Source organism: Phyllostomus discolor, chromosome 13, assembly GCF_004126475.2.
Source record: "Phyllostomus discolor isolate MPI-MPIP mPhyDis1 chromosome 13, mPhyDis1.pri.v3, whole genome shotgun sequence".
In the NCBI taxonomy this organism is placed as follows: Eukaryota; Metazoa; Chordata; class Mammalia; order Chiroptera; family Phyllostomidae; genus Phyllostomus; species Phyllostomus discolor.
Genome location: NC_040915.2, coordinates 49,220,718 through 49,239,400, shown reverse-complemented (window position 1 = coordinate 49,239,400; position 18,683 = coordinate 49,220,718). Strand labels below are relative to the sequence as shown.

At 48.2% G+C, this 18,683-nt stretch overlaps 2 protein-coding genes across 9 annotated transcripts in view; one reads left to right on the top strand and one right to left on the bottom strand.

The window, feature by feature from the left end:
* RNFT2 (ring finger protein, transmembrane 2) overlaps positions 1 to 3,448 on the bottom strand; it is a 56,797-nt gene extending 53,349 nt beyond the window's left edge. The window contains exons 1-3 of one of the 6 annotated variants that reach the window (XM_036014622.1): positions 3,293 to 3,448; positions 1,153 to 1,377; positions 639 to 697 (exon numbers count right to left, since the gene is read on the bottom strand). In XM_036014622.1, the coding sequence (XP_035870515.1) occupies positions 639 to 697; positions 1,153 to 1,188 (95 nt within the window). In that variant the 5' untranslated portion in view covers positions 1,189 to 1,377; positions 3,293 to 3,448. Of the gene's footprint in view, positions 1 to 638; positions 698 to 1,152; positions 1,378 to 3,106 lie in introns of all 6 variants that reach the window. The other 5 variants (XM_028527855.2, XM_028527853.2, XM_028527854.2 and 2 more) reach the window with 5 other exon arrangements.
* Positions 3,449 to 3,578: 130 nt separating this feature from the next.
* Positions 3,579 to 18,317, top strand: SPRING1 (SREBF pathway regulator in golgi 1). 3 transcript variants are annotated; one of them, XM_036014624.1, is made up of 5 exons: positions 3,581 to 3,801; positions 11,607 to 11,763; positions 15,362 to 15,513; positions 15,906 to 16,019; positions 17,799 to 18,317. In XM_036014624.1, the coding sequence occupies exons 1-5, from the start codon at positions 3,688 to 3,690 to the stop codon at positions 17,880 to 17,882; spliced, it is 621 nt and encodes a 206-aa protein (XP_035870517.1). In that variant the 5' UTR covers positions 3,581 to 3,687; the 3' UTR covers positions 17,883 to 18,317. The 3 variants fall into 3 exon arrangements, with proteins under 3 accessions (XP_028383951.1, XP_035870517.1, XP_028383949.1); XM_028528148.2 differs by having other exon boundaries at positions 3,588 to 3,865; XM_028528150.2 differs by lacking the exon at positions 11,607 to 11,763 and having other exon boundaries at positions 3,579 to 3,865.
* The last annotated feature ends 366 nt before the right edge of the window (positions 18,318 to 18,683 follow it).

Below are 18,683 nucleotides of genomic sequence, written 5' to 3'. Positions count from 1 at the left end.
CTGCAATCCAGAGCCCATATTCTCAGCCACCTTCTTGATCTAACGCTCCCACATCCAGCCGGTATGTCTCCTGCCCTGAAACACCCAGAGCCAGGTACCAGACAACCGGAGACCGCCCTGACAGCCCAGCGCCTGCTGACAGCACTCAACGCAGACATCGCTAAGCTGTTTCCCCTGCCCTGCCTTGATTTGTGCAGAAAACACAATAAAAACGGTGGCCTCTGCCTTGCCTTTGCTCCTTCCTGCCTCCTGGGGGCTTCCCCATGTGGCCCTACAGGGTGTGACATGCCCCTTGCTCTGGGGAAACATAAGTAATAAAGTTCTTTCAATGGCATTAACCTCTCCTCTCCATGTTGTCACTTGGTCACCTCCATAAATTAAAACCTCAGGGGTACAATCATTGATACAAGTCAAGTGTATCCCCTGTCACAGACTTTTAGGAGTATCATAAGAGCAATAGCCAGCTGCTATGCATTGACTAGCATATGCCATCACGGTGCAGGGAAGTTTGCAATCGGATCTCTGCTCCTTAAACAAGCAACCCTGAGAGGCAGGTAATTATTCAATCCAGTTTTGGGCTGCCCCTGACCACTGAAGGCCAAGAGCCCCCACATGGAAGGAAATCAAGAGATGCCTACCTTTCAGGAGGAACGTTATCCGTGTTACTGCTGTGGCGTCTCTGCATTTTCCTTAAGACCTGAAAGCCAACACATGGCATAAGCCAGAGTCTCCCAACATCCCCACTGCCTGTCAGGTTGCCATGGTAACTATAAATGAGGATTACTTATATCTCGCATCCCCAGAGCTCTCTGACATTTTCCAAACCTTGTTACCATCTGCTGTGCCATTCAATAGGCAATCCTATGGAGGAAGGTGTTATCATCCCATTTCCCGGATGAAGATGTTGAGACCCAGACATGGAAGAAATTCTCATGGGAGAGAAGAAGGCAGTGAATTGTGCAGCAAAGAGGTGATGGATAAGGCGAAGTGGGGATCAGACCGGCAGCAGGAGACATGGGTTCTGAACTGGCGCTGCCCCTAACTTGCTGCATGACTGGACAGATCAGTACCCTCTCTGTGGCCCCAGATGCCTCATCTGTTAGATGGGAGGGGGTGGAGTGGCTAAACCCAAAGCTTCTTTCTAGTGCTCACGTTGAATAAAGAGGTGACGAAGATGCGAGTTCTCATGGAGACACGTCACCTTGTTCACTCTGAGGAGCCACATGGACCTCAGAGCTCCATGCTGATGACACCGAAGGCGGGCATTCAGGGGTCCTGATGGGGATGTGACCACCAGATTGCAGGGAAAGCAGGCCTCCCCCTCCTCTTCTCCAGATGGATGCACGGGTCAGGGGGGTTTATGAGAGACTCCAGACCCTGGATGGAACAGAACAGGTACACGAATAGTCCATGGATATCGTGGTCCTCAGAATAAGTCTTGGGGCATCATGGGTAGTTATAAGAATATGGCTCTGTCTACTCCAAATCTGTGGTTAGCCCCTCACTGATTCCTCTTTAAAAAATAAAATTTATTTATTTTTAGAGAAGGGAAGAGAGGGAGAGAAACATCAATGCATGGCTGCCTCTCACACCCCCCCCCATTGGGGATCCGATCAGCAACCTAGTCATGTGCCCTGACTGGGAATTGAACCAGAAGCCCTTGGTTGGCAGGCCTGTGCTTGGTCCACTGAACCACGCCAGCCAGTGCTCACTGGTTCCTCTTTAGGACTACTGAGAATGGTCACGATCTCATTGTATTTTGTTCTATTGTCAAACTGAGTCCTAATTGGGGAACAAAGAAAATATGTTTTAAAAATAGAAAATTGTACTGCAACAACAATTTAATAAAATTTAAAAAGAAAAAAAAATATATTTTAGAACCCTCATGGCTTTCCACTGTAATCAGATTAAAATCCAATTTCAGTTCACAGCCTATAGGTTCTATCTGATGGACCTCACCTGTTTCCAACCTCATGTCCCTTCAGGCTCCCTTTCAGCACTCCCTCCAGCCACCGTTGCCTTTCTGTTTCTCAAACCTGCCCACTGTCCCTGCCTCAGGCCCTTTGAACTTGCTGTTCCTTCTCCCTGAAATGCTTTTGCTGGTGGCTGGTTCCTTCAGGTCAAATGTCACCTCCTCCTAGGGGCCTTCTTCTCTCTCTTCTGACCCACCATAACATTGCCCTGTTTAACCTTCCTCATAGCACTTACCTATTTACACGTTTGCTTATTTATGTATGATGGGTCTCCCATGAGAAGGGAATGCCATAAAAGCAGGGAGTTTGTCTGCCTGGTTTGCCCCTTTCCTGCAGCACCCAGAACACTGCCTGGCACAGAGTGGCACTCGACAAGTATTTACTCAATGAGTCAAACATCTATGGGTCTCTCAGTTACCTCTTCCTACATCCCTTGCACCCTCTCAGACCTTTCACCCACAAGAAGAAAAAAAGGTAGGAGACTTCCCATGAATACGTTTAGAGTCCTTGAATATTTTTTTTGCATAACCAAATATGCTATCTGACTATTTATTTTAGGTCAGGACACCTTAACTGGCTGTTGAATGACTTCCTAATGCTGACCAGCCTTTTTCAGGGGTCAGCATTGGTGTTAATGGAGCCACTGATGAAAGAGAAAACCTGCTAGGTAAGCCTCCTTTCTCTTTTGGCAAATCAACTAAAAAATGGGTCAGTAGCACCACTTCATATGTGAAAGAAGGCTTATTATGTAAATAGTTCTCAACTCTTGGAACCCGTAATGTCAGCTTAATGCTCTTCTCCCAAGATAACCCATCACCTGCAGATCCTTAGAGAAAATAAAATATAATATCCCAAAGCTTCCATTCACAAATCTGACCCAGCCTCCTAAATGCAATGCCCAACATTCTATTTTCAGATGTTTGATTCCAAAGGAGCTCCAAATTCCCTCTTGGAAGCAGGCCGTAAAATTATTATTACAATATTGAAGTGTGGAATAAATTTTTGCACGTAGGATGCATCTCAATGAAACGCCTTTTAACCTTCTGCTCCATGCATCGTACTACATCCCAATGAAGAATTACACCAAGACTTTTCAATACATGCTGTTTTAAGTGGAGGGCTCGGGCCGTTACCTGACTGCCGCGAAATTCACGCAAGAGAGCATCTCCTGCATTACTTGCATCGGAAGAGGGCAGGTGCACTTTGTGTACAATACCGCGAGCGTTTTTCATTCCTGCGGCCGACGGTCAGCGTGCAAGGGCTGGAGGACCAAGCGAACCATCCCAGAAGGAAAAAGAAAAACCGCGTTCTCTTTTTACCTGAGGAGACAATTCAGCAATCACAGCAACATCATTCACGTCCTTCCAAGCCAATCACTCTCGTAGTCCGGGGAGCACGTGACTTCCGAGTGCTTCCGGCTTCTCCTAGGATTCTTTCTGGGGTTGACTGGAGCCGCACTAAAATCCTGGCGCGGTGCCTCCGGCCACTCGTACATGATTGCCCGCCCCCTTCCCGGGATTCAGCCAATAGGAAGCCGCCTCTTCGAAGGGACCAATGGCGACGAGGCTGGGAAAGGCGACCTGGTGACGTAAGTGGGGGTGGTGGAAGCGTGGTCACATGGGGCGGCGCAGGCTGGCGGTCGAGAGCTGGCTGGGCTGAGGGCGCTGGGCCGGCTCCCCGCGTGAGGGATGGGGCTGCCGGCCGCGTAGGGGCCATGCCGCCCGGGCCCCGGGCCTCCCGCGTTCCGCGCCCCGGCCGCCGCGCCCCGCGTCCGCGCCGGTATGGTGAACCTCGCGGCCATGGTGTGGCGCCGGCTCCTGAGGAAGAGGTGGGTGCTCGCCCTGGTCTTCGGGCTCTCGCTCGTCTACTTCCTCACCAGCACCTTCAAGCAGGTCAGTGGCCGGTCGCCCTCCCGCGTTTGCTCCGGGCGCCGCAGGCAGCTCTCCCCGCCGTCCGGCTTCCTGCCCGGGCCCGGGGGCTGGCTCTGCGGCTGCCGTGCCCCTGTGCCCGGGCAGGTGGGCATTCCTGTCCCGGGACCGAGGGCGGGCGGAGGGACCTGCCCGATCGTGGGTGCCCTGGGTGAGAAGGCGCTGCCGGGACAGCGGCCGGGACTCGAACCCGGGGCTGTGGGCCCTTCCGCTGGCGGTTATCACCCTTACAGCCCCCGCCTGCGTTCTCTCTGCCGCGCCGGGGTGCGTTGCTCACCGCATCTTCGCCGCAGCCCTGGCGGGTGGTGGCCCCGGATGGCACAGGGAGACCGCGACCGGAGAGGCAGAGTGGGCTGGGCCACACTAAGTAAGCAGAGCTGCGAGTCTGCGTTCCGTTTAATTCGGAGGCTCGTGGCCCACGTGGGAGACTCAGCAGGGCCCGTGGGGGCGTCCTGTCTGGGCGTGACTGCGGTGGGGTGCTCGTTGCACCTCCTCACTCCCTTTCGAGTTAATTCCATGCGAGAATCGGGGAGAAGAGACAGGGCGCTTTGGTGGGAAATGTTACCCAAAGCAGTAAAGTTTTGAAGTCCCCCTTGAACCTCAGGGTTTATGGAGGGGATGAACATACCCCAGGATGTTATAGTTCTTTAAAAACCCTCTTTCGTTGTCACGGGTCCAGTTCATAAATAAAATACATCAATGAACAGAAAATAAATGCACTCGGTGGTCACCCTCGTTTTAGCGGGCTGGCAGGGGAGCCGCGGAACCGGATCCCACCCCCACCACAGGCAGACAGAGGCTTGGTGTTGGAAGCCTCTCTTTATTGACTGGGATGTGTGGGTGACATCTGTGTCAACTTGAGTGTTTCCTGCCACCTCACAGACAACTTCTCATGGTCACGTGTCGTCCTGTCTCTGCCCGACAGACCGCTGAGTGTTGGGAGTGAGCCAAACTCCCCGTTGCTCCCTACCTGCTGCAGGTGATCTCTGGCATCATTGTTTAAATACCAGCTGTGCGCTCCCGATGTCCCAGTTCCTAACTCCAGCCTAGGTCTGTCCAGAAGACCCCAGATTCTGTTATCTTCTGCCTCCAGAACCTGTGTCCTGAGTCTGATCCTATCTCCTAACTGTCAGTGCTGCCACCTTAAGTCAGGCTACCTGCACCTCCTGCATGGACTGCTGGGACCACTGCTACAGCCGCCAGTGGTCTCTGCACCCCTTCTTGTCCCCAGTCGGTCCTCTGCCCAGCAGGAGGGGAGAGTCAGGCAGGCAGGCACCGCCCTGTGTGTGAGTCCGCGGGTCCCTACTGCAGACTCATCCAGACTCTGTCCCAGCGTCATGGGGAATCTATCCTGTCGCCTCAGGTCAGGACCTGTGACTGCCTCAGTGTCCCCCCCACCCCCCATGACTCAGTGTAAACTGCTTCCCCTTGCCCATGGACCTGCTCCGTTTTCTTTGGGGTAGACACCAGACATTCCTTGTTCGTTTACTTGTTTATCTGTCTCCACACACTCTCCCTTCCACAGTGTAATTTTCTCGAGGACAGACCTTGTGTTGTTCACAGAATCCCAGCCCCTAGACTCTGCCAGGCGCCTCGTGGGCACTCGAGTACTGGGACAGACACGTGGGTCTTTTTCATTGGGATGACGTTTCTTCTCAGTTGGGCCCATTCCTGCTCGTTTTTCACGTCTCGGGGCAGATGCTGTCTCCTCTGCAGTCTCCCTGTAAGTGCTGCAGGGCACCTTGTACGTTATTTTAAATTGACGTGTTTTTTTTTATAACCTGTGATTTATGACAGTTGGCTTCTCTAGGGGGTGGAGGACAGTGATTGTCATTTTCCTTAAAACTGTTGGTAAAATTTTTGTTCTGCAGATTTCTCTGGGTCTGATTCCAACCAACCCCCGTCTTACAAACAGTGAGAGTAAGAAACGCTTGAGCTGTGACTTTGCACCCCTGCCAGTCAGCCCCTGACGGCCACTGGTCCACTTTCTGTCCCTGTGGACTTGCCTGTTCTGGACATTTCCCATGAGTGGGATCTGGCAGTGCGTGGCCTCCTGTATCTGGCTTCTTTCCCGTAGATGTCGTCGTAGCCTGTGCTGCTGCTTCGTTTTTGTGTCCAAGTAACACTCTGTTGTGTGCACCGACCACGTTTGTTTTTCTGTTCACCGGTTGGTGGGCACTCGGGTGGCTTCCACCTTCTGGCCATTATGAAGGGTGGTATTCTGGACGTTGCTATGCAAGATGGTGTTGGGAACAGGTTTTCATTCCTTCCGTGTGGCCCTGGGACTGGAATTGATCGCTCCTGGGGTGACTTTCGTGTCACTTTGTGAGGAACGGCCAGATTGTTTTCTAAAGCGGCTGTGCTGCGCGCAGTGAGCGTTTCAGAAGCTGTGCCTGTTTTAAAGAAGGCAACACAGAATTACCTGGGAAAGCCGTTGCAATGCCCCTCCCACTGCCAACTACACGTCCATGTGAGGTGGGTTGAGGTGGTTTGCTTCGTGTGCTGTAGCCGGAATGCCACACTGCAGCAGGTGGAGTGCAGAGGGAGGCTGGAGGATCCAGCCGTCTTCCATTAAACCAGACATTGAAAAGATTTGCAGAAATGTAAAAACATTTTCTCTTCTCAATTTTGTCTTTAGTTTTGAAAAATATTTTTTTTCAAACCCACAAGAAAAGAACAGTTGACGTGTAAATGGGTTCATTGTTAGATGGATAAGTAATGTGGTGAAAACGTGTATTTTAAGAACTTGTTTTAATTTTCAATATGATAAATATCAACAGCCATAACCCTATAAACCCACATATTGGGGGTCCTCAGTATGGGGGTGCTCATCTTAAGAGTATGAAAAGATCCCTGGAACCCAAAACTTGGCTGGTGTGCTCCCCTGTGCATTTGAGCGCGCTGCCCTGGCTGTGCTCTCCGCTCCCGCACCTGGTGACTTGAGGCCGTTTGCTTCATTTTGCCCAGCCTCAGGTCCGTCACCTGTACAGTGGAGATGGTGATAAGGGTGGGGGTGGGGCGGGGGTTAGGGTTCCCTGAGAAGAGGCCGTGGAAAACTTCAGAACTCCTTACCATCCCGAGCTCTGCCTCAGGGAGACCATGAACTCCTGGAGCAGAGGTGGTGCTTTTTGCCTGGAGAATCGTTGATTATCCTCTTCTGCTTTGAATTCCTCTTTTTTTTTTTTTTGGTTGTTTTCATGTTAATTAATGCTTTGGGGGATAGTTTAAATTGTAGAGAGGGGAGTGTAGGAGAAATTAGTGATAATGGTGGGGATGCCATTGGGGGAGAGGATTGGGAATGGTGCGTGGTGCCAGGTGACTTGGAACATTCATTTAATGAATGTTCAGCGAACAGCAACCGTGCGAGGCACCGTGGGCCGGACGGTGAAGACGCAGTGAGAGGCAGTCCTCTCCAAGAGCCTCTGTTCTGCTGGGGGTGTGGGGGGGGGGCTGGCAGGAACGGCAAAAAGGCAGTTATTTCAGATAGTGATGTACAATACAAAGGGAACAAAACAGGTAAAGCGGCAAGGTGGACTGAACTCAGTGTGGGGCGTGTGAGCCGAGACTGCAGAAACCCCAGTGGTGGAGTCGGGAGGGCCCTTAGAGGCCCCTCGTGTTTGTGAGTGGTCTCAGACTGGTGAGGTGGTGCATCCCCAGAACAGCTCGGGCTGTTTGCATAGCTCCTTGAAAATCTACTCGCGTCTTCAGCTTTAAAGTAATTAACTATGTAAATCGATGCCAATTTAGAGACTGTCCAAGGTGAAGTACAGTAAATCATAAGAGTTGCTAATCTGGTGTTTGCTTTTCGCTGATCACCGGCGTGCGTGTATTTTCCAGAAGGTTCGTACAGCGCTGCACGGAGCGGAGGAGGAAGGTTGCCTGTAGTCTCACCAGCCAGAGGGAGTTCACTGATGACATCTGGGCATATTTTCTTCCTGCATTTTTCACATTTTAAAAATATAACTGGAGTATATTGTTTCTTCATTTAATATGTATGCATTATCTTTATCTTTAAAAGTGTTTTGTAAGTACAGGTTTTTTTAATTAAAAATTTCCATGATCTGGTTACATTGAACAATTCCTTAAACATTAGGCATTTGGGATACCTCCTGGCCTTTACCTGTTTTTTTCTTTTTCTGAATCATAAGCAGATCTTTTAATGACAGTGCCTTCTGGTTAAGTGTTTTGGTACTTAGCTGGGACATTTATTTCATTTGATTCTTATAACCCCTGAAAAATAGGACAGTTAATTAATATACCTCCTTTAAAATCAGAGGTCAGTAACACACATCAGTACTAAAAACATTTCTGTAGCTCCTTGCAGCTTATGGAGAAAGTTCGTGTGTGTGTGTGTGTGTGTGTGTGTGCATGTGTGTGTTCCTTTCTGTTCCCGCTCTCTTCTTGGTGCTCCATTGCAGCCCCTGTGGACATGCGTCGTGGCTGATTGCACTGACTTCTGATACCTGTTTATCAACTGCGCTGAAGGCTCTTTGAGAACAGAGAACCTGGCTACCTTTGTCTCTATTTCCTGAAGGTGTCGTAAGGTCTTGATACCTTTGAATGAATCTTGAATGAAAAAAAATAGATAGATAAAAGCTGGAAATTGAGACAACCTAATAGGGTGGGTGGAACAGTTTGGGGAGGGTTTAAAAGTACTGGTCCTGTCCAGTAAAGGAGCCCCTCGGTGCTCCTTCACCACACCCTTTGCGACACTGACCTTTCACACAGCTGAATGCGTACTAATGCATTACATTTGCCATCTTACACAATCTCTTGTACGGTCTTTTTTGATTGTATAGCTCTTACCCAATCCTTACGGCAAGGTCTTGAATATTCATGTTTGAAAACAGTTTCAAGAGCTGGGAGAATTGCCTTCCTGTTTACCAGAAATGTCGTTATGTGGAAGAGGTCCTTCTGGGATGCACTTGTCCATGAACTCTTGTTTTTTTTCTTTTCCCCTGGAAGATTAACAGGATAGTTTGAGAGTAATGTTAAGAGCACTTTTAACCTTGTAAGATGCAGTGTACTGTACTTTGACCAGCCTCTTAACAGTCTTTATGGCTGTTAATTTATCTAGGGTAGCATTTGACGCTCAGTTGAGTTTGCACGTAGCTTGATTATGCAGTTAGCTGATGGGTCCCAGCAGAGCAGAGGAGTATGAACTTACAGGTAGTTAAGCAGTCTGCGCCTAAGAGATATGCCCCGAATTCCCAAGGCTTCCGCACTTAGCTCCTCTTCTTGCACCAATGGAGGGATACAGATGTTGTTTTTGTGTAGCCCATCCAGCTCCTGCCGATGCCAGTTCTTTCCTTTAAAAGAAACAAAGGGGTGGGGCGGAACAGAAATGAAAGCCACCTTGAAGGATTGCTTTACACTTAGTGAAGTAAAGAACAAAATCCGGTCTTTGTGTGGCAGCGGTAGAATTGTAAACATTGTTATGTAAATGCTGGTGATATTTCAAATGGTGTATATAAATTCGGGGAAGTTATTTGGCACCGTATGGCATTGACTACTTCTAATAATAATAATTAGTACAAATTATTTAAGAGAATAAACAAAAACTGCATTTTTATTGCAGTGTTATCTGTGATAAAAATCTGGAATGGGCTAAATGGCTGTCTGTAAAGGATGTGTTTACTAAATTAGGGCCCATCAACATGATGGATGATTAGATAGCCTTGAAAATGTGATTCTCGAGATAAGGTCGGTGCTCAAAGAGTTCACCATCTAACTATTGTGGAGAAGTGCTAGGTGCAGAGCATCCTCATCTGTGAGTATGGATGCCACGGTCAAAGCCTGGGAGTTGGTATGCAGAAGTAGACACAGCTTTATTTAGGTGTTGACATTGTGGGCAGTTTTTGTCTTTAATGTTGGTAATTATGTTTTCTAAAAAGTAAACTTCTTGTTTTGGAATAATTACAAATTTACAGAAGAGATTCAAGGACAGTACAGCGTTCTTGTAGATCCCTTACTTAGCGCTTCCAATTATTAATGATAATTGTGTTTTCAAATCAAAAATTAAAATATTCCAAAGATGATAAAAGCTGTTCCTAATCACTTATGTCCCTTCCATGTTACTAGTCTCTAGTGTACCCTTCCATACTTATATCTTGGAGCACTAACAAATCTGTATGTGTATATTAGAACATAATTGTGACAATATGCACATTATTTTGCAACTTGCTTTTTTCACTTAGTGATATGCCATGCACATCCAGCCCTGTCTTGTGTATTCCGTCAACTCACTGCTTTTTAAAATGCTGATTTCCAGGTCCCATCCACAGAGATTTTTACTCAGTCTGGACTTGGTCTCAGGACTGAGAAGTTATTTTACAGTCCCTCCGTAATCCAATGCGGAAGTCAGGTTTGAGAACTACTGCTGTAGATATAAACACATGTCTGTCATGCCCAGGTTTTCTGACAGCTGCAGGTGGGCCAGTGTTCATTCACCCATTTCTCTGTTGCTGGGTTTCTGGTTTTTTTCTACACCGTAAGCAGTACCGTGTAAACATCCTGGTGCATCCTTATACTTTGGTACTTTCCATAGGAGAGGCCTCAGAAATGTGTTTGCGGGGCCAAAATATATGTGGATATATATTAAATATTAATAACTCTTCCCAGATTGCTTTCCTAAAGAAATCTTGGTAACTATAAAGATCCTTTCGATTGTTTTCAAGTATACTGCCTTTGCCATCACTCTTTCAAAGTTAGTTCTATTTGCTTAGTGACACTTGACAGATTATTTTTAATTATTTTTAAATTAATTGCGGTAACATTGGTTGGTTAATCACAATCTTAAATGGTGAAAGCCACAGAACTCTATTAAAAATGGTGGAGTGCTTAAAGTATACAAAAAGCCCTCAGGAGGGGGTCTTCGTAAGAATTCGGAAGGTGGCTCTGTGTCTCGTGCTTGCTTGTTTCAGGCACTGCAGCACCTTCCTCTGGGTTTCTTTAACGGCGCAGTACAGGAAGGGAGTTTCGAAAGCTCAGCCACAGCTGGAAGGCTAGCGGAAAAGGTCTGAACTCTTGCTCCCAGAGCAGCTCTTCACTTTGTGTGTCTAGGTAAAGGGCTGGCTGGCAAGGATGTCTTTTGTAAAGAGAGGTGTGTGGGAAGGAGTAGTAGACTCAGTCCTTTTTCATAGAAGAAATTTACAAATGGACTTGCTGCTGCTTGCCCCCAGACAACCCCCGGGTTCAGCAGTCCCGTAAACGTACCACTGAGTACTCACAACTGCAGGTGAAAGTGACCTTGTGCTCTGGATGTGTCTGGGTATTGTTTGAAATGAGAGTTGTGAAATTCCCTTGAAGTTCCTTCTGTTTTATGGCCTATTCCACGATATATTTGTTTTAATATAAAAATCTATTTGAAATGATTTGTCACCAGAAAGAAAAATGTTAAAACTTTTTTCCTCCCAATTTTTTCACAAAATTGACCCTCCTGTGCACCTGAATACTGTGCACGTCACCCAGGGGCATTCATGTAAGTACTGCAGCTGTGAAGCACAGCCCGAATTTGTTACCTTTTCCTATGTTCCTGCGTTTGATTTCCTGACTTAGGCTCAGATTTCGCACATACCAGGGGAGCGCAGATGACCGTTGTGCTAGCTTTTAAAAATTGCATCTGCCCTTTTGTAGTTTATATGGAAAAATTGGTGAAAATGCAAGAAACGACACTTTAACTTTCTCATTTATGGTCTCTTTGTAGGAGGAGAGGGCAGTGAGAGATCGGAACCTCCTCCAGGTGCAAGACCACGATCAGCCCATTCTGTGGAAGGTGCAGTTTAACCTGGGCAACAGCAGCCGGCCCAGCAACCAGTGCCGGAACTCCATTCAAGGGAAGCTCCTCATCACGGACGAGCTAGGTCGGCTGGCTTCCTTCTCCTCCTGCAGGCAGTGAGGTGCTCCGCTGTGGCCGCTCGCAGGGTTTTTAAGGAGGGGTTTATACAGTGCCCGTGCCCTTCTTGCTCCTGTCCAAATTTCTCACACCTTCTTTGTCTTCCATACGTAACTCGTTGTTCAAGGCTCCCCTCAATACCAGAGAAGCTTGGTTTGGTAATTCTGAAGTTCCTTGTGCCTGTAGCGTAGAGTGTTAGCATTGCATTGTACAGCAGCCCCTGGGCTACTACCTGCCAGACTCTCTGTAGCTCGCCGGTCTTTCTTGTCTTGGTCAACTGTACAGGATAGGAGCTCAGTTTTTCTCCTTGGTGATCTGGCCTGTATTCACACAGTGTTGGCACGTAGAGAATGCACTGGTCGATGACTGCCTGGATAATCTCAAGTGAGTTGTAAACACATTAAAAACGTACCACTCTCGCAGTTAAAATATTAGTCTGTTTCTTTTGGTGCTTTCTCCAGAGTGTCCTCGCTTCCTTTTAGTCAGTGAGAGAGGTGACTCCTGTGCTGGTGAGGGAGTTGGGTTAGACGGCCGCTAAAGTGCTTGCACCTTTAGGACCGGCTCAGTCCTCCCAAGGAGAGAGTCCCACGATCCCGCAGCCTGCCTCACCTGAGCTTGTCTTGTGTGCTGGGCACTGGGCTGAAGCTCTGCTTGAAGATCTCATTTGACTGCAACGGTCCTACGAGGTCTAGGTGCTGCTGGAATCCCTGTAAAGATACTGTCACTCTGTAGGTGAAGACACAGGCACCAAGAGGTTAAGGAAGTCAAGGAAAAAGCAAATAACACTGCAAATAACGTGTATTTTTTTTTAACAATAAAGTTTGGCAAAGGGAAGTTACTTGCATAGGATGACACAGCTAATCGGCATGCAAGATCTGAGACCAGGACCAGGACTGATTTTGGAGTGCAGTGCTTTTTCCTCTTATAGACTGTTTTGTTTGTATGGCACTCGTGGTGAGAAAACATGAAATCGGTGCCTTGGCTTTAATATTTAATGTCAGAGTAGAGCAGTGGCGGCGGTGGCTCTGGCAGCTCCGGGCTGTGAGTGCGAGGCACAGAGTCACCGTGATCCTTCGGAGGCTCTTCAGGTTCTCCTCGGCCGCGGTGTGCAGTCCCAGCCCGCTTGAGGAGGAGTGTGGGCGTAGCAGCAGGGGCTTGTAGTAAGGACTTGATCCTGCACAGAAACTCTCCGTGGACAAGATGCGAGGACACAGAACTGAGCGACAGTCGCCTGGAGGACCTGTTTGTTGACACGGGCCCAGCGTACCTGCAGGATCTGGACAGGGAGCTGCGGAAGCTCAAGCAGATGTGTGTGAAGCAGACACGAGTGCATTCCCCGGCTTCAGATTTGAAGATCCCAAATTGAAGTCAGGGATGAGCCTCCGTCCTGAAGAAATATAAACTATATCTGGTAATTGTCACTCTGTAAGTTGTACAACTGACCAGAAGTACCAGAATAAACACATTTCAACAACAACAGAACATTTAATGTCAAGTTCCGAAGGATGATTTGTCATTTTGTAGCTAGCCTAAGAATAGTTTTCTTCTGATTAATTTGAGTGAGACAAAGACTTTCAGACTTCTTAAGTAAAAAGTTGCAAGAATCAATTAAAAGTTCAAGAGCCATAGGTAATATTTTACCTTCATAAATACGGGAGGAGAGAAAAGCAGTTTAATAAAGAAAATTTGCAGGAATTTGTGCCTTTCAGGAAGCAGATGTCACCATGAATATTGCCAGGGTGATATGTTATTAAATAAGACAACCAATTAGAGTTTCAGGCTTTTCAAAGGTTAGAAGTTAATTTCTCAGTCAACAGCAACACATTCTGCGGCTGTGATCCTACATGATTCCTTGTTGGAAATGATGTTTGCGTGGTTAGGTTTATGATGAACAAGGTGAAATCCTGGTGAGCTTTCTTTCACCAGAAATTAGAAAGACGTGTGGTTTCACGACTCCTGGCAGTTAGCGCCGGGGAGAAAAAAGGCCTCAGGATGTGGGAAAGAGAAAAGGGCAGACAGACCATTTCAACAAGTGGAGTTTAAGGGCACGTTATATTTTACATCTTCCTGACACCGAAGTGGTAAGTTTGCTGTGTGTTTATCATTCGTGGCAGAAATTCGAGAAGCACGTTGGCTTAACTTGGATTTTTGTTTTATCCTCGCCTGAGGACATGTGTATTGATTTTAGAGAGGGGAAGGGAGGGAGAGAAACATTGATCAGTGGCTTCTCGTGCACACCCGGACTGGGGGCCGAACCTGCAGCCTAGGCTTGTGCCCTGAATGGAAATCGAACCCACAGACTTTCACTTGACAGGATGGTGTTCCAACCAGCTGAGCCACACCAGCCGGGGCTGCGTGTGTTGTTGTTGTTGTTGACTTACAATCGCTATGAAGAAAATGAATAAGAATAGTTAGGAAGAATGTCAGAAACATTTGCGATGGCACTAGAATGGCAAAAAGGAACAAAGCACGCCAGCTCCCTGGTGAGCCTGTTTTTTGAGTGAGGGCTCTTCTAGACTCTTCCATTGTTCTACTGCCTCCAGCTCCCGCACAGACTTTGTTTTCCAGAGTAGTTTCTGAAAACAACCTTAGGCTTCACCAGGTCTCATTCTCTGAGGGTTAAGAAGCTGGGGCATTTGGAATGGAATGACCCAGGAACAGCTGCTCTGCACCTGTGGGCCCCGGGCATGCACCTGTGGGCCCGTGCGCGCACCTGGGAATTTCCCAGGGGCCGAGCGGTGTCCCTTATGCACTTCTCACATTTTTCTTTCCCAGTCCCACAAGGATGCAGAGAAATGTCTGCTTAGCAGCTCTGAACGAGAAACTTTTGCAGGGCAATTCTTTTTAAAAGCTGAGCATGGATTGGCTGGGTTGAAGGACGTGTGTGTAAATATTTGATGGGATTTATGAGGAGTGAAGGGAATTAGGATTTAGAGGACTCCCTTTCCCTGATGCCGAGCGGTAATTGAAGACTTGGCATGTGTACTTAAACACAGCCTAAATCAATTTATAAAGGTGAGGTGTGACTACTTCTATTTTAAAAGATCCTCCAAACTGGTAAATAAATGGAAAGCATTTGAAAGATAGTTGCAAAGGGAGGTGGTGGGGTGTGTGTGTGTGTGTGTGTGTGTGTTATGTTTAATCTAGAAGGATCTGACTTTCTGCAATCAATGTCTTTGTTTTTCCTATTTTCAGATTTTTTGTTTCAAAAAATGACATTTTTCTTCAGGCATAGATGAAAAAATGGTTTGCCTAGGTTAGAACAGGAAAACACAGGTGTGGCTGGCAGGGCGATTAAATCAAATGCACAGCAGCAGACTCACAGGTTATTTTAGGTAGATGAGGATGCAGAGCGTACTTACCATATGGGAGTTTGTGTTTTCTGTAAAGAACCACACTTGGGGAGTGAGTCCTCACTACATGCTATCTGACTCCTTGTTTGGTGCTTTGGATGCTGTGGACTGCAGATTCTGTCTCTGTCCTTCGCACACAGTGCACCAGATCGCCCCTGGTGGGGAGTTGGGAGGCCTGCTGGTTTTATACTCAGGGTCGTCTCTGGCTTGCAGGGTATGTCTGTGAGAGGAAGGACTTGCTGGTGAATGGCTGCTGTGACGTCAGCGTCCCCAGCACCAAGCAGCACTGCTGTGACGGCTGCCTGTCCAACGGCTGCTGCAGTGCCTACGAGCACTGCGTCTCCTGCTGCCTGCAGCCCAGCAAGGTATGAGAGCTGAGCTGCGCCCAGTTCTCTGTCTGTGTCTGCTCTGTCTTTCTGCCTTTGTTGTACCATGAGCTTGGGTTCTTCTGAAAATAGAAAAGGGAACTTTGTAGGTGTCAGAAATCACAGCTGTGAAGTAGCCTTTGTCTACAAGGGAGGAGGTGGTTCCCAGTTACTTGAATGGTTCTTTTGCAGAATGGGGCCATTGTGTTGCTAATCAGATTTCTAATGAATAAAATAGCAATGCTCTGGCCTGGTTGAGCTGGCCGCCTCCCTCTCTCTTGCCCCTACCCCTTCCCCCCTTCAGCAGTCTCTTAGTTTAGGACAAATAGACAAGGTTACCTTGTGCTGCTGAGTCTGGAATTTATTACAGGTGCTTGCTTTTGTTCCCATAGCAACTCCTCCTGGAGCGGTTCCTCAGCCGGGCAGCTGTGGCGTTCCAGAACCTCTTCATGGCCGTCGAAGATCACTTTGAATTGTGTTTGGCTAAATGCAGGACCTCGTCCCAGGTCAGCAGCTCTGACGTTTGTAGCTGGAGGCTGGGCGGGTGGGGGTCAGGGCCAGAAGAAAACGGGCTTATGATAATGAAGCTTTGGTAGAACGATAGTGTTTAGAATGTCAACATGAGATTTATACAAGTTAGAGAAGTGAAATACTTATATTAAATCAAGATACAATCAACTTGCATCTCCCTGTCTGATTGGCACATGCACACTTTAAGTGGGATCTTAGAATTATTTTTATATCTGGGTGGAATCCAGATGTCCAGTTTCTGAGAAAAGTTCTTTGGTCTTTGACTGAAATTTAACTAAGGGTTTCCAGCAACCACTCATTGACAGTAAGTACTCATTTGTTCTGGGACAGAGTTATGGTGTATTTTAGGATTCAGGGGATGGGGCAGGTGGTGTTTAAAAATACATGAGGAAGTGTGTAGGTTGTCAAGCTCTCAATACTTATTAGCATGCTGTCATTAAACACTTTGCTTTTGGGGCACTGCACGATGCACCTGCTGCTGAAAGCACCCGAAACTCTTGCTCTCTGTCACTCTGTGCGCTCGGCTCTCCGCGTCCATGGTGGGCAACTGCGGGGCTGTCTTTGTGAGATCACCAGCCGCACTTGCTATACGGGCACACCTCCCCACTTCTGTTCACGGTGTCTCCCAGACTGCGCTGGCTTCGTCTGAGGTGACGGACTCGTTTGTCAGTGTCGGGAACTCTGTGCCCTTGGCCAGACTTCTGCAGTCCACCTTTTGATTTTTACGCCGCTTTTCACGTCTCTGGTCTGCTCTTAGAGTACTCAGTCTCATTGGGTAAATGTTTCAGGGATTATAATGAGCATTTGAAAACATGAAGAAATTCCTGATGGGCTTGTTTTGTTGTAAGAGCTTTCCACTTGAATGGGCCTTAAAGGAAATGTGGAGGAAGGCTGAACACATGACTCATTTGATTCATATCCTCTCGCATTCTGAGAACGCCAGGAAAGGCGAACTACTTGCTTCCCTTAACTGATAAAACTCAAGAGTTACTTCCACTTGTGAATGAAGATGCAAAACTTTCTGACTTAAGTCTTTTTATTCCAAAGAGAGATTTCCCAGTTGCTAATTGTTTTGATAGTATCCCAAGAAAGAGAAGCTTTTGGCTGCACATCTGTAAATTGGATTAGCACTTACAACGTAGATGTTTAGCATTGGTCTTGGGCTAATTAGTGAACTGTACACTAGCCAAAAACCCAAGTTGCCTGTATGAAAACAAATTGCCGAGAAATTAGCCATCGGGATGATTGTCTGTTCTAAATCACACTTCCCATTTCTCAGCCAAATGAGGCTTGTCTGGTGGTGTGGGGTTTGGCTTGCGTGCCAAACCCAGGGGTACATAAAACTTCATGAAGGCGATTCCAAGTGTGTCTCCTCCGTCCCTGCAGGGCTCAGCACCAGCGACTGACTTTTCCTGAAGCACGTGGTCAGTTGCAGAGCACCAACCGGGTCTCACTGTAATACCAAATAATTTGAGAAAACAATAGTCAACTTGAGTTGCCCAGGCCACAGCGAGGCTGTTGAAACAACTCACTGGTGTACATAAAAGGAAACAGTCTTGCAGCGATGTTCTGTTACATCCATTTCCATGTTCCTCCTCGGCATTCCGCGTTGCGCGCTCACCTTTGTCCCAGAATGTGCTTTTGGAGTCTTTCGGTGACATTCGGAGGCGGTCTGGGTCGGGTGCCGGCTCTGGCAGCGAGGTGCCCGAGCCTGCCCCCCCTCATGCAGCTCTTCTCTCCCCTTCTGCCGACAGAGCGTGCAGCACGAGAACACCTATAGGGACCCCGTGGCAAAGTACTGCTACGGGGAGAGCCCGCCCGAGCTCTTCCCAGCGTGACAGGTGCACGAGACCGAAGCACTTGCAGCCTGAAGCCAGGCCTCCGCGGTCGCCGCTGGTCCCTTGGAGAAGGGGGAGTCGTCGTGTGGACACCTTGGCTTTGGCCACTTCCTGGGTGGTGCTCTTCGGCTCACTCCCCACCAGGCTCTACCCGGTGCGCCTGACCTGCAGAGCAGCTTGGAGACGCCAGCGGGCCACAGTCGGAACAGACGGGACTGCAGGAGACCTTGCGGGGCGGGGTGGGGGGGAGGTGGCACTTCGGGCGCCTCCACCGTCGCAGCTGCTCGGGGGCCTGGGGTCACTCGCAGTGCCCATCGGGGCCCCTCACTGTAAAGTTATTTATTGGATTTCTTCGGATTAGTGGGAAAATTATGATGTTTTGTATGGGAAAATGCCTTGCCTTGATTGTCGAATATATTCAAGGGTGTTTCTGTTGTTGTTTTCTTGTGTTCTTGAGTCTCGTGAGATTTAAATCATCCCCTCGCCCAGAAGCAATGTTTGGCCTTTTAGAACATGCATGCTCCCCAGGTAGTTGCTCCGGTTTTGTTTTAGCAGCCTCCTCGGGAGCGGGCCGTGGACACCCGACGCTGACGTCTGACGTTGTCTACAGCCTCTAAGACACTGTTCCGTTCCACTCCGGCACCAAGTGCCTCAGATTTGTTTCCTAGGGGTGTTCGGGCTACTCACACGCCTACCTGTGAGCATCATTTTTAGCAGAGATCCTGACTTACTGTCCTGGAGGATTTTGTCCTCATTTCTTGTGAAGTGACTGGGTTACTCAGCCGAGGTCCAGGGGCGGCC